Below are 25,013 nucleotides of genomic sequence, written 5' to 3'. Positions count from 1 at the left end.
CTCTTCACAGGGGGCGGAGTGAACACTTCTTCAGTCGCACGTCTTTTCAATGGACGTGAGGCTGAATAATCACGCCACTTATGACGTCTAACCGGCGACAAATCACTCGACTCTGTCGATAACTGATGACTTAAACAACACACCTTTCCAATGGTGCTTAGTCGACTCCTGCTGTCGCACCACAGGATCGACGGAGGAAGCAACTGTCTGTGGGCAAACCCCGACATCCTCCTTTGGACCTCCGGTATGTCTTCTCCCCGAGGCGGGGGAGCGGGACAGGGACCTTCGTCTAGGAGAACTACGGGACAAACAGCCAGCCCCTCAGGTGCACTGCACTGACACTTCTCACTTCACTAGAAGTCTTTTCAATGAAAGACTTTACAGATAACCCTAACTGCATAACAGTATTCGCTAATACATCGAATTTCTTTTCAAATTTAGATTCGAGGCTAGCAATGGTGTCAGGAGAAACTCCACGGGAAGTTGGCAAGGGAGTTACAGGTGCAGGAGTAGGAGGACTCAAGATCGGAGACATAATGAGAGGAGAAGGAGAAGGAATAGGAGCAGGTGCTTCGATAGAAGAAGCAGAAGAAGCTAAGCTAGTCTTACTTTCAGCTCTGAGAGCCGCCTTCCTCTTCCTATCCTTAATTACCTTCCCCGAGTGAGAAACAAAAACTTTCCACTGTTGTTCACGCCAATCCTTGCATTCATCACAAGTTGATTCTCTCGAGCATTCACAACCCCTACACTTAATGCACTTAGTGTGCGAATCATAAATTGATTTAACTAGCCTAGTTTTGCACCCTCCGGCACAAAACCTAACTACTGAAGGACTAGAGTCCGACATGACAGTAAAGCCACAAAATTGCAGAAAAGAAATTAAGCTACAATCCCACAAACACGAAGTTGAATACTTCACCGATATTGGAGAGATAAACTTCCCAACAAATGAAGAAAAGTCTGCACCGACCACCGATGTTCACCCGAAGCCGGCAGAGAACGAATTGATGTTACCTGGGCAGTTGTGTAGCTCCCTCGAGTGGAGGGAGATGACGTCACCTACATCTACGCTGGCGGCGTCACCACGGAAGTTTTGAATCTACTGTCTGCCTCGTAGGGAACCTACAGCTGTATAATTGTTCGGTAAGACACTGCAATAAAATAAAAATGTTTTACAAATTCTTACCAAGTGATTTCACAGCTATTAGTTCCATTTATACAGTAGCTTGAATGAAAAATTTCACGGAAAACACCTCAAACAACTGTGTAGGTGACCACTTCTGCCCACTAGCGGGAGAATAGGAACGACTGTAAACAGAAAGCTGAGTTTGTTCATGCCTTGTCCATCAGCAGGGAGGAAGGTGAGCTCCGATTCTGTCTGGGTGTTGGAAGAGAGGAGTGAAGTATATCTTAGTTTTACCAGACCACTGAGCTGATTAACAGCTCTCCTAGGGCTGGCCCAAAGGATTAGATATTTTTACATGGCTAGGGTCCAATTGGTCACCTAGCAATGGGACCTACAGCTTATTGTGGGATCCGAACCACACACTATAGTGAAATGAATTTCTATCACCAGAAATAAATTCCTCTGACTCCGCGCTGGCCGAGCCGGGATTCGAACTTCGGACCACCAGATTGGCAGCCGAGCGTGAAAACCACTCGTCCAGCAAGGAACTGGAAGAGAGGAGTGTTCACAATCTGTGTATCAACTTGGATGCGTGCCCTCCTTGTTCAGAAGACATGAGAAACATCTCTGAAAATGTCATCAAATTGTACTGCCAAAGCCAGTACTATCCACAACATACTGATGAAGCTATTACTTGGACAGATTCTCAGCCGACAATAACGTCTTCTTCCATAAGCACCATTCTCTCCAACTACTTTCTGCTCCTACACTTTTATATTTGAGATCCACAATGGGATTGGCTACACCAACCATTAAAGGATAACGAAGGCTAGGAGTTAGCCTACTATTTGACTGTCTCCTCGCCTTGGTTTAAGGTTGTCAAGTTTGTCTTGGGAAGCCTGGGGCCACTGTGTACCGGATTTACCCTCCAGTCAACTGTCTTTTATGGAAGTCTTTTTAATAAAAGCTGTTTTGGTGCATGTGTTCAATGGTGGTGCAAGGGTTAATATTGGTCGTTTGTTGAACAAACTGGGCCCAGGGCAAGGACATTTATTTTATTCATAATATCAGCTTTGGCAAAAAGCGAAAATTATCCCATGCTTGCAAAGCACCCGGTAAAGTAGAGACAACACAAAGTGCTGATGCCCCGTCACTACAGGTAGAGAGGAGCAATGACCATAGGCAAAAAATGGGCAAAAGCTGCCTAGCTTTTAGCCTAAAAGAATTACAAAACACTCAAAATTTACTTTTGACGAAATAAACAGCTTGGAAAACACCATCTGAGAATTTAACATTAAGGCAAACCTATTCACAGAAAGTTTACAAATAATAATGACTGGTAATCAAAAACATAATGCAGAGTTTAGCCTACAGGAATGGCGTAACATGAGAATTACTCAAAGAGGTGAACTATTATCGTTGGCTCACAAGGGTAACAAAAGATTAGCCGATGAATCAACTCAAAAATAACAAAGCAAGGAAAAAAAATCTTCCTGAGATTCCATTGAAGGTTACTAAATACGTGTTTGTTCCAGTGGAAATGCATACCACTGAAATACAGTTAAGTACAGTACAGTAGAGCCCCGGTTCATGACCGTATTAGAACTCGACATAATCGGATTTCGCCACTAAATTTCCAATACACTTTGTATCTGTTTTCAACCAAAAAACAAGTTTCCGACCCCCAACCATATGAAGTTTGAAAACAAAACCGTTTCCGCCAGCCGCCACTAGTTGGCGTCATCCAGTGCTACCAAAAATGTAGCATAATTTCATGTTTTTTAGCATAATTTGACCCAAGAATTTAAGCTTAAGCATAATTTCTTTCACACTTAGGGTTTTAGTACAATTATAGAATGTATTTCCACTAAAATTTTAAATAAAATGCAGAAAATTCCTCAATTTCATACACAGCTATAGTGAATATATGGATCTTCATAGTGAAATTGCCTCAAAAGCAGCACTAACAAATGAGTTAATTGCCTAAGTTTGAACCCAACTAAGGAATGTTAAACAATTTTGTGAATATAAAAAAATACCCACAGTGGCATGACAAACGATCAGTAAAGTGTTAATAATGTTTTTTCTTCATGAGTAAAGAATTACTTTTTTTCCTTTTTTAAGTATTATTTTTTTCAGTAGTTATCAAAATTTTAATTATGTCTGAAGTGATTTTCACACAATTTTCAAGTATTTATTCATTGCGTATGTGATCTGTTAAAGAAAAATGGTGTTTCAGTGGCATGATAATGATCAAGTAATAAGTACGTATGTTTTTCTTCTTGAGTAGAGATTGGTGTTTGTTTACCTTTAATTTTTTTCAGTAAATATCAAAATGTTATATTTGAAGTAAATTTCACACATTTTCAAGTATTTATTAATTGTGTATGTGATCTGTTAAAGAAAAATGGTTCTCAGTGGCATGATAATGATGCAGTAATAAGTAAAATTTGTATGTTTTTCTTCACATTTGTATGTGTGATCTTCACACATTTGTCAAATACTATAATAGTGATTGCGTATGTGATCTATTAAAGAAAAATGGTGTTTTATTTCGAGTTTGCTAACATGTAAAGATCATCAAATTATTAGTTATAATATTGTCTGTTCGTCACTTTGTATCATTTCCTATAATATATAAATATTTTAAATTTCCATTACATCGTTGTTTTAACTCAAATGTATTAGAGAAATGAGATGATGATAGATTAATAGCATAATTCTGGCACAAATTGCACCATATTTGGCATAAGGACCGACTAGCATAATTTAGCAAACCGGTTGGTAACACTGGTGACGCCACTCAGCATTGTTAAAGTCCGCAGCTATTGTTTACAAACATTCAAACATGTGTCGTGTCTCGTACACCTTGCGCGCATTTCGTTTGCTTTTTCGGTGGTATCAACTCTATATGCAGTTACCTTTTGATTCATCATGGGTCCCAACATTACTACTGGCTATCTATGTTCAAACCTTTTGCTATTGTTAATCTCTGAAATAATGGAAAAGTGTTTACATGGCATCTCGCATTTTCCTTCTTCAAAATGTTTCCATTATTTCCAACTCCAAAATAAACCTTAAGTTTCGTCTATCCTCTCCTCTGCATGAAAGTGTGAGCAAAAAAAAGATTTAATCAAGCACCCTTGCTTGAGTTTTTTCAGCGTAGACCTATTCTAAAACCAAGCTCACACTTGAGGCGCGCGTTTCAGTAGCAAATGCAATACGTATTGAAGTGTTAGGTTTGGAGTGAAAGCAATGTTACGTGTGTAGGTTACATGTGCAGTTCGTTAGCGAATGCAATCTTTAAGCTTTGTTAAGCTGCCGGTAGAGGTTAGCCATAGCTTAAATCAGAGAAGCCCATTATTGCCATATTAAGTGCGTAGTAATTAAGAAATTAAGGCGAATCTTTATGTCCTACTGTAATACATCAGTTTACGTGTAAGATTTGGTAGTGAAACCAGTTACATACGTAACATGTTCGGTTCGGTAGCAACACAATCTAAGCTTTTTAATCTTGCCGGTAAAGAAGAGGTTAGCCTTAGCTTAACTCAGAAGCTGCTACAGTATACATTAATTATAGAAATTAAGTAGATTCTTTTATGTCTACTGTAAAAATACGTCATTGTTTACGTGTGAGATTTGGTAGTGAAACCACGTTACATAGTAATGTGTGCCGTTCGGTAGCGAACGCAATCTTAAGCTTGTTAACTCTCTCTCTCTCTCTCTTCTCTCTCTCTCTCTCTCTCTCTCTCTCTCTCTCTCTCTCTCTCTCTCTCTATTTATTTTATTTATTATTTATTTTTATTTATTTTTTTCATTTGTTGTCTCTCTCTCTCTCTCTCTCTCTCTCAAGCTTGCTGGTAAAGAGGTTAGCCTTAGCTTAAATCAGAGAAGCTGCTATGGTATAGAATAATTATAGAAATTAACACGATTCTTTTATGTCTACTGTAAAAAGATGTCAATGTTTACGTGAGATCTGGTAGTGACACAGTTTACATATGTAACGCGTGCGCGGTAACGAACGCAATCTGTATGCTTGGTTTATAAGCGTCCTCGTAAAAAAAGAGGTTAGCTTGATATTAAACTCAAGAGACGCTTGTACGTAATGGTATAGTAATTATAGAAATTAAGACAATTCTTTTACTTATACGTACATATAAATGTACCCTGATTACCCTAATAATGTCAAAGTCCAACAAGCTTGAAACCAGCCCTGATATTGGACAATTTGCCGTTAAAGACGCACCTTTTTTACAAGGACATTTATGAAAAAATTGTTAGTATCATAACATTTACTGAAAGATAATTTTCAAGCGATTTTGTATACAGTATTGCAGTCGACTCCGTATAAGATTTACCATAAATTAATATCGAATGTAAACGTTTCTAGGCTTATAGTGACGATATGTTTTGTTTACTACCATAGTCCCGCTATAAACCACCAGGGCTGCGCTATGGTTTGTTTACATCCTTAAATGCCGACTTTCTGTAGGCAAATTTTTGCAAGTTTTTGATAAATATAAATTGAGTTTAATTTTAATAGTTTATTAATTTACTGTAATGATTAGACTTGCTTTTCAATGTTTTTATTATGTTAGCAACACGTTTTATGCCTACCCACTACACTACGTTCTACTTACTATTTACCTAGGTAGCCTATGGCGCTTGGTCAACAATCGATTGGACACAGGCCAGTTTTCTTTTATACTGTATATTATACATCTAAAACTATAAATACAGTTAACATGATATTTATTTAACCTTTTAACTTATTTATTTGTAATTTTACATGTAATTGTTATTGTATAAAAAGGCAAGGTTTAGGTGGTAATAACTGATGGTTAAGAACGGATTAAACCATTTTCAGTTATTTCTTATGGGAAAACTATATTCAGTTCTCGAAATAATCAAATTTCGACGCTCCTTCTGGAACGAATTAGCGTTGAGAACCGAGACTACTGTAATTGGAAAATAATGAACAAACTACCGCCATCACTGGTGTTTACTCAATGACAGAAGGAACAAGCTGAGATTTCTGCTTACAGGTGTTCCTATTCTACTGCAAGTGGGCAGAACTGGTCCCTACACAGTTGTTTGAAGTGTTACCCACAAAACTTTGTATTCAAGCTGCAGTATAAGTGGAACTTATAGCTATGTAATTACTTGGTAAGTTACTTGCATATAAAAGTTAAATCTGATGCAACTAATGTGACTGCCTATTTGCAGTCTAAAAGAATGACAAGATGAAGAGGCAAAGAAAAAAAATTAGGAAGGCAACAGAAATATTTAACATAACACAATCACCTTTTCTTATCTATGTCTGATAACTGCATTTTTATTTTTACCATTTAAAAGCATCGAATTCTACCATAAAATTTCTTTACAAAAAATTGTTGAACTTTGCAATTCAAAATGAAACTTGTGGGAAAAAAGGGAAGATTCTGCACTTCAAACATAAGCAGTAAAGCAAATTACCATTCTTTTTTCTTTACAAATGACCTGGAGCATATGGATCTACAGTGTTACCGGTCCCCGGCCCCCTATTCGCGGGGATGCGTACCAGAACTAACCCCTCCACCCGGCGAATAGCTAGAAAAACTCACTAAAAAGGTTTATACCTGGTTTTTTAAATAGTTTAATCACAACAAGTGCATTTTATGAGGATATTTCTCATAGCAAAATACTGCGAATAAGCGAATTTTCTGTGAATAATGAGGGTATAAGTTGCATAGAGAAATCCACAAATACGGCGGGTTCACCGACCTTGTGGCATGTAAGAAAAGGCTAATTACGTGACATCAAAATCAAAATGAACTAGAATGCAAAAGCATCACCATCTTTCTTACCAAATGTGGTATGGCCTCAAGCACTTCACTCACAATACTATCATAGTGTTCCTGGATGTTGTTGAGCTGGCCAAAGCACTCTTCCGTGACACTAAAGATCTTCTTGAAGTCGCTGTCACCATAGCCACAGCACTTGGGAAACAGGAAATCAAAAGAAGATATATCAGAACTACTATGATTTTGTTCCATTTAATAATAAAAATGGGTAACAATATGCCAACAAAATACTGTTAACTCAATAATTATATGCATTACTATTACAACATCAAAACAAGGTCACAGCCCAAGATATTGGTATAAATGTACCATACTTCTCTCCAATTCTTCATTGCAACTAACAATATTTCAAGACTTAAAAAAAAGTGATAGGGATAAGTAGTGTAAGTGGAAAGGCTAGAAAGAAATAACAATTAGTTGTGTACAGGAAGTTTAGAAGTAATGAAGACAGAACAAAAATCATTTCTGAAATAAAAAAATAAAATATATTTCCAAACAAACATTACTTAATCATAAATATACATAGCCTACATTCTTTCACATCCTGAATATTCTCAGAGGTTCACCAATCTTACATGTGACAGACAGAAGGAGGCAGTCTCGATATCATTGTACCATCTGGATCATCAGGTATGTCAGTCCTGATCAACTGGACCTCATTTTTTATATATGCGCAAGGCAGCTTTGGAAAAGTTAAAAAAAAAAAAAAACTTTATCCAAAAAAATTTTTAAGAAAACCTTAAGTTTGTTTCACCACAGATCCACTAATCATACATCTGCTTTATGACTGAACTGAAATTTAGACGAGAGGTTAAGATGCTGAATGCCCCAAAATGTTTATTTCCAGAGTTCAGTGGCATAGCCTAATTGGGAACTGCAGTATATATAAAACCAAGTCTTCAGCAATACATAGGTTTTATATGATAATGTCAAAACAAACGGTATGAGAGTAATGACCGCATCAAGTAAGTTTTCTGATGTGGAAAAGTTAAACATCACAATTTTTAAAAGTAAATTGTATTTTTCCTAACTATTCAAACCCGATGTCCTTTTCATTAGGAATTACTTTCAAGGAAGGCTGGAAAAGGGCCGTTCAACTTTCAAACGAGGTAGTTAGGCAGTTAACTACCATCCGGTAGTGGGGGCCATGTCCCAACTGGACATAAACATTCCTAGTACTATCTGCTTTTAGGCCCAGGTATCAGATTGAAGGGTGGCATGAGGTAGCATTAGTGTAAAAGGACCTCAGGTTTGGTAGAGTTAGGAGAAACACAACTTACTTTTTAAAACTGCGATTTGTTCCTTCACAATCTACAAACCCTTGGTCCTTTACATTAGGAAGACTCACTGGTTGGAGGGAGGAATCTGAGTGAGTCTCTATGGACTGACAGGCATTTGCCCCACCTGAATTTCTTTCCTGGTCGAAAAGTGAGGAAGGAAATCAAGCATTTAACTATTTGATTGGAGGATAGGAACTGCAGGATCAAAAGTTAAACTTCTGGCCAATTCATATGAGGAAGGTAAACTTAACCGCATATGAAAAGGCAAGAAGAACCATTAGTGTTGGAGACTGTGAGGCAAATACAAGTACTGGGTTTGTCAATGTCGAACTTCCTTCCCCCCCCATTTCTACAATCTAATCAAAGAACATAAAATGGACACTTGAAGATAAGTCTTACCTCCATCAGCCACCAGCAGCTGAACCATAAGGAGAGCCCTCTTCATCATTCCCCCTGATCACTTCGCTCCTTCCAGTATAACACCAACTAGTTGAAGGGGCAAGTGAGGAAGATCGGACGCTCTTGCTTGCTTTGCTAGTGGAACTAGCAGGAGTGAGTCGCAAGCGATCACCAACCAGTGGTGGTGATCGCGCCAAGAGTCTGGGAGAACGTTCTTGTCCTGGAGAAACGTTCTCCTGGAAGGGAAACGAGACTCTTCTACAGCAAGAGAGACGCTTGCCGTCACCAAGGCCGTGTGAACCTCTGACAAAGCCCTGGAAGTCTTCCCCTAAGACGGTTTCCTTCTCTCATACCTCCTAGCCTGCTCAGACGACCAGGACACACACACTTCACAAGTTGAGCTTCTAGCACACTCGTGCCCTCGGCATTTAGTACCAAGGGCGTGAGGATCTACATCCATAAGAGGAGCAGAAGCTCCCACATCTCTTAACCCCCCCTCCTGGGCATACTCGCTGGGAGAAGGCGGATTTCTCAGGCAATGGTAAATCTTGAGTTGCATCACAAATAATTTCAAACACAAGTATACACCACATAAACAGATGGAAAAAAGGAAAGATCTGACAAAAGGTGAAAGTAAACAATAACAGCAGTCAGGAAGAGATGCAATAAACATGGCGGTCGAAATAAAATTGGAATTTTTACGTCCAGTCAGGTGGGACTCCTGACTAGCAGAGAGTCGTTTACTGCCCAATCACCTTTTTTGAAACTTCAACAGCCATTTTCCAGCCTACGTTGAAAGTCATTCCTAATGTAGAGGACTGAAGGTTTGAAGATCATGTAGAAACAACACCTGTTCATGAGTTTAGCAGCAACTTTCCAGCTTCGCCAAAAATAATTCTTAATACGTATATAGGGGCCCAGGGTTTGTATATTTTGTAAGAACAAAAGACATTATAACAAAAGTAAAGTTTAAATAGTTTTATAGGGCATAACTACATGTATTACCAGGAAGTCTCCTTCTTGGGAAGTAAGAGGTGGCTTTGTGGAAGCATTGAAAACTCCTATGAACTGGTCTCTAATAGCGATAATCTTTCCACGAGCTTCATAAGCATTCTTCAAACTATCCTGGACTTCATTCACAGCACTTTCCAGTTTGTTATTCCTGTAAATGAAGTACTCCTGAAGGCGCTGTTTGAGGGCTCCTTGCTTCATTTCCTGCAAGAAGAAAGAAAAGTTCAGATGAGTGTATGTCTAGAAGCATCAGTAGGCCAAAAGCTCAATGCATTAAATCTTACTCCTTGGCTACATAAATGTGACATTGAAAAGTGTGTGCGCTCTCATCTACTATTTCAAATTTGGAATGGAACATGAAATTTAGGCCAAGTTGAAATTGAAAGCAAAAAGGTTTTCAAGGTGAAACAGGAGGAAAATCTCACAGTTGCACTATGAAACAATTGTTAGGAAAGGGTGGAAAGTAACATGGAAGAAGGAGAATAAGAATGTAAATGCAGTAAAAGGAATGAAAGGCATTGCAGCTAAGTGCCAAAGGGACACTGCAAAGAACATTCAATAATGCCTATAGTGCACCAAGTGAGGTGTACTGACTGCACTATAACCCTGTATGGGAATGAGGAAATGAAATCTGATGAAAAAAAGATTTACACAGGTCACCTAACTTTAATTAGGACTAATAAACCAAGAGTCGCAATAACAGGTTTTGGATGGTGGACAGATTCACTCACGGTGAGCATAAAAATTACGTGCCATTGATTTGGGGGAATTCAGGCTGGAAAGAGGTTCCACTACTTCTAAAGCCCATAAATTGACTGATAGCAGCTTTTAGACTGGCTCAGATCAATGAAGTAGGAGGCTCATGAGTTAGTTGTGATCTTAGACTTCAAGAAGGCAAGTCATGCTTTTCATTTTCCCATGATATCCTCCTACCTATTTGCTCATAAATACACCCAGGGGTTGCTGTTGGTTTTAGTTCTTATCTTTTATGATAGTATTTCAGTTATAGTTGTAATTTTGCAAAGCAAAGTGCACAGAAATATTAGAAAAGACATGACTGCAGTGGACCCCCTTATTCACATTCTTAGAGATTCAAGTTTTTCTCTATGGACCTGTGTGCAGACATAATTCTTGGGCTAGATTTCTAGAGACAGCATCTCAGTGTAACATTTGAATTTGGTGGGCATAAATCTCAGTTAACTTTGAAAACCCGTAATAACTATTGTGTTCTTACAGCTGCAGCACTAGAGAAACCATCACTCTTTCATAGTTTACCACCTAATTGCAGACCAATTTCTACCAAATCCAGACGTTACAGTAAGGATGACCAAGACTTTATAGGAAAGGAAGTAAATACAGGCAGTCCCTGGGTTACGACAAGGGTTCCGTTCTTGAGACGTGTTGTAACCCGAAAATCGTCGTAAGCCAGAACATCATAAAAAATCCTAAGAAAACCTTACTTTTAATGCTTTGGGTGCATTGAAAACTATGTAAACTGCATTCTTATTGCATCTTTCATCAAAAAAACCTTCAAATATTGATTATTTTGCATTTTTGGTGTCATATTTCTTGTGCCAGATCAGCGTTGTAGGCATCGTAACCCTGGAAATAATTTCTGATGAATACAATTGAAAAGCGCCTTAACCTCAGAACGTCGTTAGCCAAACCCGTTGTAACCCGGACAATGCTGTAGGTTACTCTGTGAGGGCGTAATTGAATTGAGTTTATCTTCATGGCGAGCCCAAGTTGTTGTGAAAAACCCAAGTGATCAGCATCGAAGAGGATGTGTGTTGACTACTCACAGACAATTAACCAGTAGACTGAGCTGGATGCATACCCATTACCAAGGATTGATGACATGATGAATAATCTTGCTAAGTACCATGTGTTCTCTACATTTGACTTGAAAAATGCATATCATCAGATACTAATTAAAGAGTCAGACAGGAAGTACACTGCTTTTGAGGCAAATGGTGGTCTGTATCAATTCTGCAGGATTCCTTTTGGAGTAACGAATGGAGTAGTAGCTGCTTTCCAGCGAGCAATGGACAAATTAGTATAGGAAGAAGGTTTGCAGGGTACTTTTTCTTATCTTGACAATATGACAATTTGTCGAAAATTGCATTTTTCCTAACTATACAAACCTGAGGTCCTTTAACAATAGGAAGTAGCTAGCGGCAGCTGGAACGGTCGTAAGCTTCGAACAAGGGGAGAACGGTAGTTAACTGCTTTGTCCGACGGCGCGCGACTGGGAGGTAAACATGTTATTGTTATGATACAATAAAGTTTGTTCATACTTACCTGGCAGATATATATATAGGCTGTTATTCTCCGACGTCCGACAGAATTTCAAACTCCCGGCACACGCAGTGGGCGGCCAGGTGGTTAGTACCCATTCCCGCCGCTGGGAGGCGGATATCAGGAATCATTCCCATTTTCTATTCAGATTTTTCATACCACTGTCCCCTGAGGGGAGGTGGGTGGGTACTTTAATTATATATATCTGCCAGGTAAGTATGACAAACTTTATTGTATCATAACAATAACATTTTGTTCATGAAAACTTACCTGTCAGATATATATATAGCTGAATCCCACCATTGGAGGTGGAAGGGACAGAATAGAAGGATTTAGGAAACACCTCAAGTGCAGATGATTGACATCTTGATTCCTTACCTGTTAGCATAGCTGACTTCTTGATTACTGTCACCGAAGTCTGCTTTTGCTTTACTAGAGTTGCCAACAAGGTAGTGACCTGTGTAGTTGGTGCGCTCTAGATGATATGTCAACGGTGGGGGCGTGACCACAATGTGACTAGACCATATTGACCATACTGTGAGGGCAACGAAGCTAAAAAAACCACCACCTGACCTAACCTATCGAAGTTAGTCCCATAACTTCTAGGCTAAAGAAAGGGAAGGCGCCTCAAGCAACCAACCCTTCAACCATAAACCAACACCAAAATTAAAAAGCACACCTACCCCTTTTTCTATAGGGTAGTATTTGTGCTGCTCCCTGCCCCCAACACCATTTCTGCCGGATATGTATGGTCCCCGAGCGACATCGCAGTTCTCATTCTGCCGTCTTCACATCCCGCAGGTAATGTGAAGCAAACACAGAGTTGCTTCGCCAAAAGGTAGCGCTAATGATATCATTAAGTGCCATATTCTTTCGAATGCCATTGAAGTCGCAACCGCTCTCACTTCATGGGCTTTTATTTTCAAAAGCTTCATATCACCATCCGAGCAGGACGCATGGGGCCTCCGTGATGGTGTTTCGCGCAAAAAGAATGCCAGTGCATTCTTCGACATAGGGAAGTCGGGTCTCTTAACAGAACACCATAAGTTCTCCGAAGGACCCCGACAATCTTTGGTCTTTTGCATGTAAAAATTTGAGAGCCCTGACCAGGGCACAGGACTCTCTCTGGCTCTTGTCCGATGAACTCTGTTAACCCCTTGATTTCAAGGTTTTTGGCCAGGGGTTAGATGGGTTCTCATTCTTCGCTAAGAAATTAGGATCCAAGGAGCACACTGCACTGTGTCCTCTGAAACCCACCTCTTTACTAATTGCTTGAATTTCCTACTAATCTCTTTGCGTGGCAAGAGCAGTAGAAAAATCGCCTTTCTAGTAGTGGGTCTCATCAATGAGGCAGCATGCCTAGGTTCAAAGGGAGCCGACATCAAGAATCTTAGAACTACATCAAGGTTCCATGATGGAACCTTTGGTTGTAGTACTTTGGTTGTCTCAAACGATCTCAAAAGATCGTGAAGATCTTTATCATTTGTCAGATCTAATCCTCTGTGGCGGAAGACAGCTGACAGCATGCTCTTATATCCTTTTATTGTGGGCACTGCTAATTTGTCCACATTTCTCAAATGCAGGAGAAACTCAGCGATTTGGTTCACAGAGGTCGTGGAGGAGGAAATACCTTTCCTCCTACACCATCTCCTGAAGACAGTCCACTTCGACTGATAAACTGCTCGAGGAGGAAGCTCTTCTCGCCTTGGCAATAGCCTCTGCCACTGATCTTGAAAAACCTCTCGCTCTGGCCACTTCTTGATAGTCTGAACGCAGTCAGACTCAGAGCGGAGAGGTTTCCGTGTGTACCTCTCGAAGTGGGGCTGTTTGAGAAGATCGACTCTCTCTGGCAGGGTTCTCGGAAGTCTACTAGAAGAGACATGACCTCCGTGAACCAATCGCTTGAGGGCCAAAAGGGGGGCATCAGAGTCATTCTCGCTCCCTGGCGACGCCGCAAACTTCCTTGTTACCTCTCCTAGAGTTTGAACGGGGGGCGGGGGAAAGGCGTACACATCCATCCCGTCCAGTCCCATAGGATGGCATCTACCGCTATTGCTTTCGGGTCGAGAACTGGAGAGCAATAAATCGGAAGCCTCTTCGTTTTCGAGGTTGCGAAGAGTCGACTAGCGGCCGTCCCCACAACTTCCATAGCTCTTGACAAACTTCTAGATGTAGGGTCCATTCTGTGGGAAGCATCTGATGTCGACGGCTTAAAGATCCGCTCGAACATTTTGAATTCCTGAAATGAACCTTGTCAGGATCACTATGTTTCGAGCCTTCGCCCATAGAAGGATGTCTCTCGCTATCACGAAACATGACCGAGAGTGTGTCCCCCCCTGCTTTTTTATGTAAGCGAGAGCCGTAGTGTTTGTCCGAGTTGATCTGGACACTCGGCTCACCAATCGTTCTTCGAAGAACTGAAGAGCCAACCGAATAGCCTCCAACTCTTTTAAGTTTATGTGCCAGGACCTCTGTTCCCCTCTCCAGAGGCCTGACACTTCCTCCTTTCCTAGTGTCGCTCCCCAGCCCACCATGGAGGCGTCTGAGAACAACACTAGGTCGGGGCTCAAAAGCTTGAGGGACATCCCTTCCGAGAGTTTGGTCGGATCTTGCCACCACTTCAGATGATCCTTGACCGTTTTTGATATAATCAAAGTCGAGTCTAGATTCTTGTCTTTCCAGTTTTCTGCCATAAAAAACTGGAGTGGCCTGAGGTGCAACCTCCCCAGGGAAACAAACTTCTCCAGCGAAGAAATGGTTCCCAGCAGACTCATCCATTCCTTCGCCGAGCATGTTTCTTTCCTAGGAAGGCTAACACTTTCTCTAAGCATCTCTGCTGACGTTCCTTTGATGGAAAAGCTTGAAAAGCCGCTGAATCCATCTGAATCCCCAGAATACACGATGGACTGCGTGGGGATCAGATGGGACTTTTCGTAATTTTACTATAAGGCCCAGGGCCCTTCGTCAGCTGTAATGTCGTCTGAAGGTCCTCCAGGCACCTTGACTTCGAAGGCGACTTGATTAGCCAGTCGTCCAGGTAGAGCGAGACTCTTATTTTTCGATAGGTGAAGCCATTTTCGCCACATTCCGCATGAGGAAAGTAAAAACCATCGGCGCCGTACTCAGACCGAAGCACAGAGCCCTGAACTGGAAGACCTGTCTTTTAAGACGAAACCTCAGAACTTCCTTGATTGGGGATGGATCGGGACGTTGGAAATAAGCGTCTTGAAGGTCCGAATGACACCATCCAATCCCCTGGTCTCAAGGCTCCTAGCACAGACTGAGAAGTTTCCATCCTGAATTTTTCTTTCTTTACAAAAATGTTCAGTCTGCTGACGTCTAGGACAGGTCTCCATCCCCCAGACTGCTTCGGAACCAGGAATAACCTGTGTAGAAGCCTGGGGAATCCAGCATCAGAACTTTCCTCTACGGCCTTCTTTTCCAACATTTGATCTAGAAGGTCGAGTAAGATCTGTTGCTTCTCTGACTGGTATGCGGGCGACAGGTCTATCGGCTTCGTGCTCAAAGGAGGCGTAGAGAGGAAAGGGATCTTGTATCCCCTCTCGATCACATCTCCAGGGTCCCAGGTGTCCGCCCCTATCGTCCTCCATGCCTGAGCAAATAAGGTGAGTCTCGCACCTACAGGTGCCTGAAGGGCAGAAATGTCAATTTTTTCCCTTCTTGGTAGAAGAGATCTTACCTCTGAAGGACCCCCTTCCTCTCGAGGAACCTCTAGAGGAGGTGCTCCCACGAAAGGGCTTAAATTTCTTCTTGGGTGCTGGAGCGTGAAGTAGAAGCCTGAGGAGTAGTCGTCTTGAAGATTGAGTCAAGAGGTCCCTTGTTGCTTTTTCTTGCAAATTTACCGACAGATCCTTAATCATGGACTGCGGAAATAAATGCGTAGAGAAAGGGGGCGAATAATAACTCCGCTTTCTGAGCGGGAGAAACTGCTTTCGCCGTGGAAAGCTACAATAGAGAGCTCTCTTTTTAAGCAGACCTGTAGCAAAATGAGATGCTAACTCATCAGAGCCATCCCTTACTGCTCTATCCATACAAGCTAGTACACTCGAAAGCTCTTCTACGCGAAATTGAGTCTTGACTCCTCGATTGTACATCCAGCGCCCCGAGGCACCAATCTAAAAAGTTAACACCTCTAGCGTCTTATATAACCCCTTGAGGTGATGATCCGTCTCCGTCATTGTCCAGGAAACCTTAGCCGATGACAAATAAGACCTCCTTGGAGCGTCCACCAAATTGGCGAAATCTCCTTGAGAAGAGGACGGTGCCTTCAATCCTGCTTCTTCTCCTGTCTCGTACCAGATTCCCGGCTTCTCCCTTTCAGTCTAGATGGAGGAAGTGCAAAGGAAGTCTTCCCTTTAACCTTCCTTGAATCCATGCCAATCCTGGACTCTCTTAAACGCTCTCTTCGCGGAGAGCGAAGTGGCCATCTTAACGAAGCCAGGAGCCTTCCTGGCCTTCGATGAAGCAAATTGTGAAGGTGGAGAGAAGGAATTGGCGCTTGAAAAATTATCTGGGAATATTTTCTTAATAAATCCGTCAACGTCTTATAGTCTGACGACGCTGACGCATTTCGGTTCGTCAAAATCATCAGTAGGGCAGCGATCACTAGACGAATCCTTCTCTTGGTCATCAGCGCCTTTCAAAGATCGCGATGACTTCGACACTTTAACCTGAGAAACATCCTTACGTTTCGGACTCAACTGTTGATTGTCCTGGAAAGCGTCCCGATATGCAAGGCGCCGTGCGTTCTGAGAAGCGTCCTGCAGAGCGTCCCTGAATGTGAAGGAACGCCGTGCGTCCTGAAGAGCGTTGCTGAGCGTCATGATGTGAAAGGACGCCGTGGCTCCTGAACAGCGTCAGCTTGAGCGTCTTGCTGAACTCATGATGTATAGGACGCCGTGCGTCCTGAACAGCGTCCAGTTGGAGCGTCTTGCTGAACGTCATGATGTGTAGGACGCCGTGCGTCCTGAACAGCGTCAGTTGGAGCGTCTTGGAGAGCGATCCGCGCGTCTTGAAAAGCTCTTCTCGAGTCTGGTAAGCGCTTCGTTGTTTAAGACGTCGAGCGTGATCATCACATGCAAAGCTTGACGTTCCGATCTTTGATTCTTGAGCGTTCTCGGCCTTTTGACAAAGACGCTGGCCGCTTGTGCGACAAAACTCACGTCTCTGTCAAATTCGTCTCTCCTAGACGCCCTTTCATGAGGGACGTAAATCAAGTTCTCTAATGCGTCGGCTACTAGGAGTAGACTCAAAGCCGAAAAAACGCGGAGTAGGAGCCGGGGACTGCCTAGTCTTAACAGGCAGCCACCATCCTTCCTTCTATTGACTAGTTTCTGCCTCCTTTCTCTCAAAAAGGAGGCTAACTGTCTCTGCATTTCCCAAAGCATTTTCCTTGAAGGGGAAAGTCTCGATCAGGAGAAGGACTCATCCTGTGCGAGGAAGATGGGCGAGGGGATGCCCTTTCCTTCAACTCAGGAACAAGCTTAGAGCGACTTGGACGCTCGAAAGAGTCCTCCCCTGATGAACCTTGTTCCTTTTTCTGTGGCGGAAAAGCTTCAAAATCTTCAGGTGACGAATATACATAACGATCAGAAGGACGTGAAGCGTCCTCTTCTCTGAAACCTCTCTTAAGAGGGCGACAAGAGCGACGGCCGCCTGTGCGACAACTTGCGCCCCTGGCCTCTCTCCCCTCGAGAGGTCTTCCGAGCGTCCCAACCTCGGCGAGGAGAGGAAGTCTCGGAAGAAGAGAAGCACTCTTTAAGTATTCGTGCCCTTCACGACACTGGCAGCCTGAGATTCGTCCTCAGTTTCTGCCGAAGGGACGTCAGACCGGTCATTAGATCCCGTAACCCTCCTTCGGCTTTCGGCTTGCCCTCTCCCTAAGGCCTGGGAGTCCGCAGGGCCTAGGCCTAGAGGCATTATGGGACCGATCTGACACCCCTTCCCCACTACACTAGAGATGCACTAACACATTTTATCACAATTCACATTTGACTGTAGAGCAATCACTTTAGATTCCAAGGCGCGAATCGACTCCATGATCGTAACTAATACGCTTCTTCTGCAGACACTTCCTGATTGTTCGGAGGCAATACAAACAGGATCTGGTTGAAATTACATCTACAGGAGGATTTAATGGAGCTACAATTCTACCTTGACTTCTACTCACAGAAGCACTCCTAGAGGAAGACCTCCTGATTCTATCACGCCTCAAGCTTTTTCACGTAAGAATCATATGCCTTCCATTCAATTTCAGTCAATTGCTCACACTTCGATGCATCTATCATTCAACATACATACATGACCACGACATTTCGAGCACACTGAATGAGGGGTCTACCGAAGCTTTCGGCAATCTCACCTTACATTCATGCACCTTACACACCCTGAAGCTAGCCAGCGCTAGATACAGACATCGTAATCAAAGAAAAGTCAAAGCCAAAATCAAATCAAATCCACTATCACGTATGCCAAGCCAACAAGCCAAATCAAAACCAAAAAGTCAATCAGAATACTCAGTTAGCACAAGAAGTTTCAAAATCCTAGGCGGAGGTCTGTAAACAGTTTGTTTACCGACCGGCGACAGAGAACAATCTGAATAGAAAATGGGAATGATTCCTGATATCCGCCTCCCAGCGGCGGGAATGGGTACTAACCACCTGGCCGCACCCACTGCGTGTGCCGGGAGTTTTGAAATTCTGTCGGACGTCGGAGAATACAGCTATATATATATCTGACAGGTAAGTTTCATGAACAAAAATCACTTTTGCTTTTTTTTGGCCCATGCAAAATACGCAGAGTGAGGGGTGGCATGAGGAGGGACTATATGTAAAGGACCTCAGGTTTGTATAGTTTAGGAAAAATGCAATTTTCGACAAATTGTCATTTGTTCCGATACGTAATACAAACCATCGGTCCTTTAACAATAGGAAGACTCACTTCTTGGTGGGAGGAATCTGAGTCTTTTGATGAACAGACTGGTGTCGTCCATCCCTGGAAATGCCTCCCTGGTCGTAAGAGCGAGGGAGGGATCCAAGCCTCTGTCCGATTGATCGGGGTGTGCACCGCAGGATCAATGGTCAGACCTCTGGGCCGAGTACTAAGAGAGAGGCAAGCGTATCTCTTCGTACCCAGCAAGCAAGAACTTGTTCCTGTTTTGCAAGAGGCAACATAAAGTATGGGTTGTCTCAAGCTGGCATCCACTTCCTCCCCGTTGTTGGAGGAAGTGGTGGATATACGCTCCTATCCCTAGTGAAAGGGATAGGATGGGGCTCTGTTGAGTAGCTCACCTGCATCTTGTCCTTATCCAGCAGGGTGACAACCGTGGTCCCTCTAACCACAGGTAGAGGGGAAGAAAAAAGATGGGAAGAGGAGCCAGTCACACTCTCATTCACTCATCCATTTCTTACGGTCACACCAGGACTCGATGCTGTTCAGCCTGCGAGGGTCTGGGTTCCGATACACAAACGTGTTGAGCAGCCACCACGGGTCCCAAGGAAAAAGATCCAAGGACCTGTGGGCAATATCCCGAAGGTAGAAGGAAGGGCATGTGGTCTGGTTGGACCAGACCCCTGCCTTCAGTACCTGCGCCACGGAGAAGTTCTTGCGGACAAGGCAGCATCTCCTTCGCATCGAAGGCGGTGAAGTCCATTAGGGAGGGGATTGTGAAACGACTCGAACCAATCGTCAGGGACCGAAGGGTTCTGAGGTCTTCGCACGAAGTTCGTTACGAAATCGAGCGTCACGGATCCCCATCCCCTGGATGCTTGACTTCGCAGGAGGAGTCATGCAGTTCCTCAGAGGAAAAGAAGGAAATAGTCGCATGACCTATCCCTCTTTCTCTACTTTCGGTGATGTCCAGTACCCTACTGGTCTGTCCGTTTGCCACGAAAGTCTCTCGATCCTCCTATCCCCATGCAGCGAAGTTCTCGGTAGTGGATAGGACACCGACACTCCATGGTGGGTGTCAATGGTATGGGTACTGTGGGACAAGCTATTAAAACGGGAAGTAATGATTGCTCTGTAACAACCGAACTAAGTCAACAGCGTAGTTCGTAACTGACTCGGGCGCTCTGACAGCTGCCGACTGACTGCGTTCGGTAGGAGGCAAAGTTGTCAAAGCATCCGAGTAAGGTCACGTGACCTTCGCCTTTAAAGGTTATGCCGAGAGACCAAACAAATAATGTATTTGTTTGTCACCAATGCCGGACAGCGAGGTGATGATTCTCTTAAGGCATGTGCCCAACAGGCGAAAGTCAATTGCCTTCTAGAGACCGAGGTCCCTGAAGGTAAAACATCTCATGGTTGTTGAATCTCAGCTAAGGAGAAACAACACTATGTACCGTTGAAGACGAAGGTAGATATTGGAATGCAACCTACGTCTTCACAGATGAATCGAGAGAAGGATTCTCAAGGTTCATAACCTGTGCTTACAAATGACTGAAAACGCTAACCGCTATTTCATTGCTGTCCGGTGAGAAAGTCGTAGTTGCAATGAAAGCGGGGCGTTCTTCAGTAATGAAAACACAGGGGAAAGCCACTGAAGAACTGCTTCTCATGGGCTGAACATTTGGAAGTAGAGCTGTCAGGTCGGAGAGTAAGGCGATGTCTTCTGACACATCTCGTAATTCGGGTTGAACAATGAACAATTGTACACCTACGAATACGAGATATTTTGAAGACAAACTCAGATGTCTGCAAAATCATTCGCATTATCGCAGTGCGATGCAGCGGGAGACTTGTACAGACTTCTGTTTTTTTTACCGTGCGGTTAAAACAGAAAGATGAAAGAGTCCAAGAGATATCTCTGTTTGAAAATTCTCGCAATGTCGAAGGCGATGGAAATCTAGCGTCACAGCAGTAAGATGGTCCTTCATTATTGCGAGAATCCCCGTTTAATCAGAGACCTAAGTCCATGATTGTTGGGCAGAGATACGGTTCGGTAGGCAATCAAAGCAGGGGAGGGGAGAGAGACATACATGACCGTGCATATCGGAGGCCCAGCTGATACTGAGCTGCTATCAGGCAGTTCAATACGCAGTAGTTGAGCCTGAGCTCTCGCTGACTCGTCATCCTGAGTTGCCAGGTAATCCATTATTCCACGAAGGAATGCGTTCGGCTAGAACTACCGAGCATAAAAGATATGCTCCGAGCAATTAATATTTTAGGCGAACGAATTTCGGTAAATATAAAAAGTTGAAATGGTGTTGTCATGACAAAACCATAAGTATATAAAAGTTGAAATGGTGTTGTCGTGACAAAACCATAAGTATATAAAATTGAAACTGAAACTCCTGGGAGGTTGCAGGCAACCCCGAGTTGCAGTTCAATTAGAATGCTTCTCTTATAAGTCGCAATCCGTAGATTAACTAGGAATATGCGCCTACCCCTCGGACAATTCAACTGCTTAGTAGAATCATGTCGCGAGGTTAATATACGTAGTATATTTGTAGGATTCTGAACAACGATCTCCATCCTATTCTTTCCTTCAAGAAAACAAAATAAGGATTGGAGATCGACCAACCTTCGATCTCTATCAAAGAGAGTGAAGGAGAAGTCTTCCTCGAAGGAAAGCTTCAATGGTGAACAGAATACTAAGACGATAGTTCAAGCCAAACTGGATATTCCCGTCCGATCTTCTCTATTCCAGGTTGGTCGCCTACTGTGAGATAGTTTCTTTCAGCAGCAGTCTTCTTCCCAATGCTAGAAATTCCAGGAATTCGAGCATAGGCGAGGTTCCCGATTATCGTGTATATCGGGATTCTCGTCTCGCTCACTTTGGACCGTGGTCTCGCGTAAGTGTTTTGGAGATCGTAAAAAACTCGACACTGAATGCGCTAGAAATTTCGTAGAATTCTAAGCAGTCTGCGACCCCCACCGAATTCGTCAAACGATATCGGCTGGTGGTCCTCTCGATTCCCGTAGAAAATCGAGAATGGGGCAGGATTCCTCCTCAACGACCGGGGCTTACGTCAGGTAGGACCCGAAGGTCCCCCCGGTAGCGCAGTCCCGAAACGTGGGAATCCTACATAGAAAATCTCTGTAGGATCCCTCCCCTTTCCCTCGTAGCCGTAAGGAGAGAGGGAATGGGGGAGGAATTGGATACTCGCTCGCCTTCCCAGTGGAACTAGCAGTTGGAGAAGAGTAGGAGCAGCCATCGCCTTGCGGCGATGGCCTCTCAGAGTCTGGGAAAACGTATCGTCAGGAGAAAACGTTTTCCCGCGGAGGGTTACGAACTCTCACTGTAGGTAAGGGTCCTGCCGCCACTGTGAACGTCGTCTGGGTGGGGCTGATCGACACCTGACAGGAGAGAGCCGATACCGTCCTCCGACTCATTCCCAGTCCTCGTCGAGGTCGAAACCTCTCAGGAGGACCGAAGGAGTATTTAAATACGGTGTCCGAAGACACGTAGAAACACCGCTGTCCGCAGTAGAGGAGGTGGAAGTAGCTTGATCGACCGGCCAGAACTGATGAGAGCCTTCTTGTCCGGAGACGAGAGACTCTGGTTCGAGACAGAATCGGCAAGCTCCGATCGCGGCAGACCCACCGTCGGTTTGGGTTCCCTCTCGGGCCCCAAAACGACTCGAGCAGAGACGTGGGCTCTGCTGGTGGGAGCGGCAATCCTTCCGCAAGGTCATTATGCTGACGAATCAGCTTAATGACTTCTGCAAATTCCTCTGTATCTCGGGAGTAACCGCGTCTTGCGGAGTAGGACCGTCCAGTCCCTCCAACAAGAACAGATCCCGAGATACTCCTCCTTCAGAAGGAGAACAGCGGCAGACCCCCTGACGGTCGCCTTCCAGCTACTTGCGCGTATGTCCTGGTTCTGTCCTAGAACCGTGCCTGGTCCATAACGGCGTCATAGCGGGATCGCGAGCGGCGCACCTCTCGCGATCACTCATAGGTACCTCGCTCCTCCCCGGTGTAGCCCCGAGGAGGTTGAAGGTACAGGAGAGGCAGACCTGACGCTCCCCCCTAGCTCGCTGGCAGACCAGCGTGCTTGGAGGGGGACTGCTGCTGATCATCAACCCGCGGTGGGCGATCAGAGCAGCAGGCCTAGCCTTGCCGCTTGCCTGGGGTCGAAGAGGCTCGGCTGAGAACGTCGACGCTGATCTCTAGCGTCAGACGGCGAGCTGTTGCTGGTTAACCGTCTCCGCCCGGTCCCGATGGGTAGCGGCGTCAGGTGACCTGCTAGGCTCGTTGTCGCGGTGAGACCGGCGAGCGTCCTCTGGGCGCGAGCGTCGTCAGCCGCTGGTACCACCGTGGCGGTACCGACGACCGGCGGGGGACCCCTTCCTCGCCTCAACCCGTTGGGCTGGTCAGCGGACCGTCACGTCAACCCGAGCAGCCAGCTGGTCGCTGCGAGAGCGTCCACTGGCCTAGCGAGAGTCGTCTGCACGACACCGCCAAGCCGTCTTCTGCTCCGCGCTTCGGTCTTGGCGGCGAGCGAGGCTCGGGTTTTGTCAAGGGGGGGTAACTTTGGCTGGACGGTCTCCCGCGGTAGACCGTTCCACTCGGTACTTCTCGCTAAACGAGAAGCGAGGCGGATCCTGGTTTAGCGGCAGAACCGCTAGATTTTTTTTTTTTATTATTATTATAAAAATAGTTTAACCAGACCACTGAGCTGACTTTCAGCTCTCATAGGGCTGGCCCGAAGGATTAGATAAAATGCCAGGTCTAGGCTAAAGGCCAGGAACCGGTACCAAATAGGTCATGAAGTATAATAAATAAATTATAAAACTGCACAAGGGCACAGACTTCCATACTAGAACTCAAACACGCAATAAATACATTTACTCACGATTCCATACATACTTATTAAAAAGGTGTATTAAAATTAATAACAATTCAATAAAATCCTTAAGAATTTGATCTAAAATTCATTAATTACTCTGAGGTTTTTGTATGGTTATTATATTTTTATTAATTAAATCAGATTTCTTTAGAAACGTTAAAACGGGAACCACTGAAAATGGAGAAGATTTCTGACAAAATTTCTTTTATTCTTTTATTACCAAAGGTTGATAGCCTCTGCTGGTCGTACCTTGGGCACTCACACAACACGTGTCCGACAGTTATCAACACCTTGCACTGTGGGCACTCTGGAGCAGGGTCACGTGGGCTGCTCATTAAGTGCCCATTGTGTCAGACGAGTGTGGCCTATTCGTAGACGTGTCAGGATTACTTGTGTGTGTCTCTCTCTCTGAATATATGGAGCTCCATTTCTTAACTTCAGGTTTTATTTGTTTTTAGTTTATTACTTTCTGATTCCTCTCTCCAATTATATTTTTGCCATTTATTTACAATGATTGTTTTTAAAATGAGCTATATAGTCACTATAATGGATGTTTATACTTGAATCTCATCATGTGGACTGCCTCCTTGGCTGCTTTATCAAGCCCTTTCTGTTCGTTTCCTTTTATTCCGACATGGGCAGGGATCCAACATATTTCAATATTTTTCCCTTATTATATAATTTGGAGTAAAAACTTAATCTGTTGCACAATATCATTTCTGGGATTGTAACTTTTAATGGCTTCTATAGCGCTTCTAGAGTCGCTATTAAATCACAAAATTATTAAAGGGGTGTTCTTTGATTATTTCTATGGCCGATGTTATTGCACATAACTCTGCTGTAAATACAGAAGCATCGTTGGGAAGAGAGAAACTGGTATGTTTTGTCCTTGGACACCCTGCAGCATATCCCACTCCGTATTCTGATTTGGATCCATCCAGTATATACTGCGTAATGGGGACCTTTTCGGTTTATGCTCTATTGTATGTTGTCTATGGTGTTCTGGAGTATACGAGTAATTTTTTGTTAAATATTTTAAGTTAGTGCAAATTTTTATCTTATTCATATTCCATGGAGGGCGGTAATTTTACTATTGAAGGTAGTTGTGAACTTATATTAAGTGACTCAAACAGTCTTCTAGCTCTTATTGGGAAAGGTGTATATGATTGTTAATAAAGGTATCGCGTAATTCAAATAGTTTTTTTTGTTGGGGAATCACTACACTGAATCTTTAGGGCACT

At 43.5% G+C, this 25,013-nt stretch overlaps 1 protein-coding gene across 4 annotated transcripts in view; it reads right to left on the bottom strand.

Moving 5' to 3' along the window:
* LOC135199357 (uncharacterized) overlaps positions 1 to 25,013 on the bottom strand; it is a 48,053-nt gene that overhangs the window by 7,942 nt on the left and 15,098 nt on the right. For all 4 annotated transcript variants that reach the window (XR_010311054.1, XM_064227326.1, XM_064227325.1 and 1 more), the window contains exons 3-4: positions 9,654 to 9,863; positions 6,973 to 7,104 (exon numbers count right to left, since the gene is read on the bottom strand). Coding sequence is in view for 3 of the 4 variants with exons in the window: in XM_064227326.1 (XP_064083396.1) it covers positions 6,973 to 7,104; positions 9,654 to 9,863 (342 nt within the window). In the remaining variant the exon portion in view is untranslated. The remainder of the gene's footprint in view (positions 1 to 6,972; positions 7,105 to 9,653; positions 9,864 to 25,013) is intronic.

Source organism: Macrobrachium nipponense, chromosome 25 (assembly GCF_015104395.2).
Source record: "Macrobrachium nipponense isolate FS-2020 chromosome 25, ASM1510439v2, whole genome shotgun sequence".
NCBI lineage: Eukaryota > Metazoa > Arthropoda > Malacostraca > Decapoda > Palaemonidae > Macrobrachium > Macrobrachium nipponense.
The sequence above is the reverse complement of the archived record's forward strand: the minus strand, read 5'-3'. Positions and strand labels throughout refer to the sequence as shown.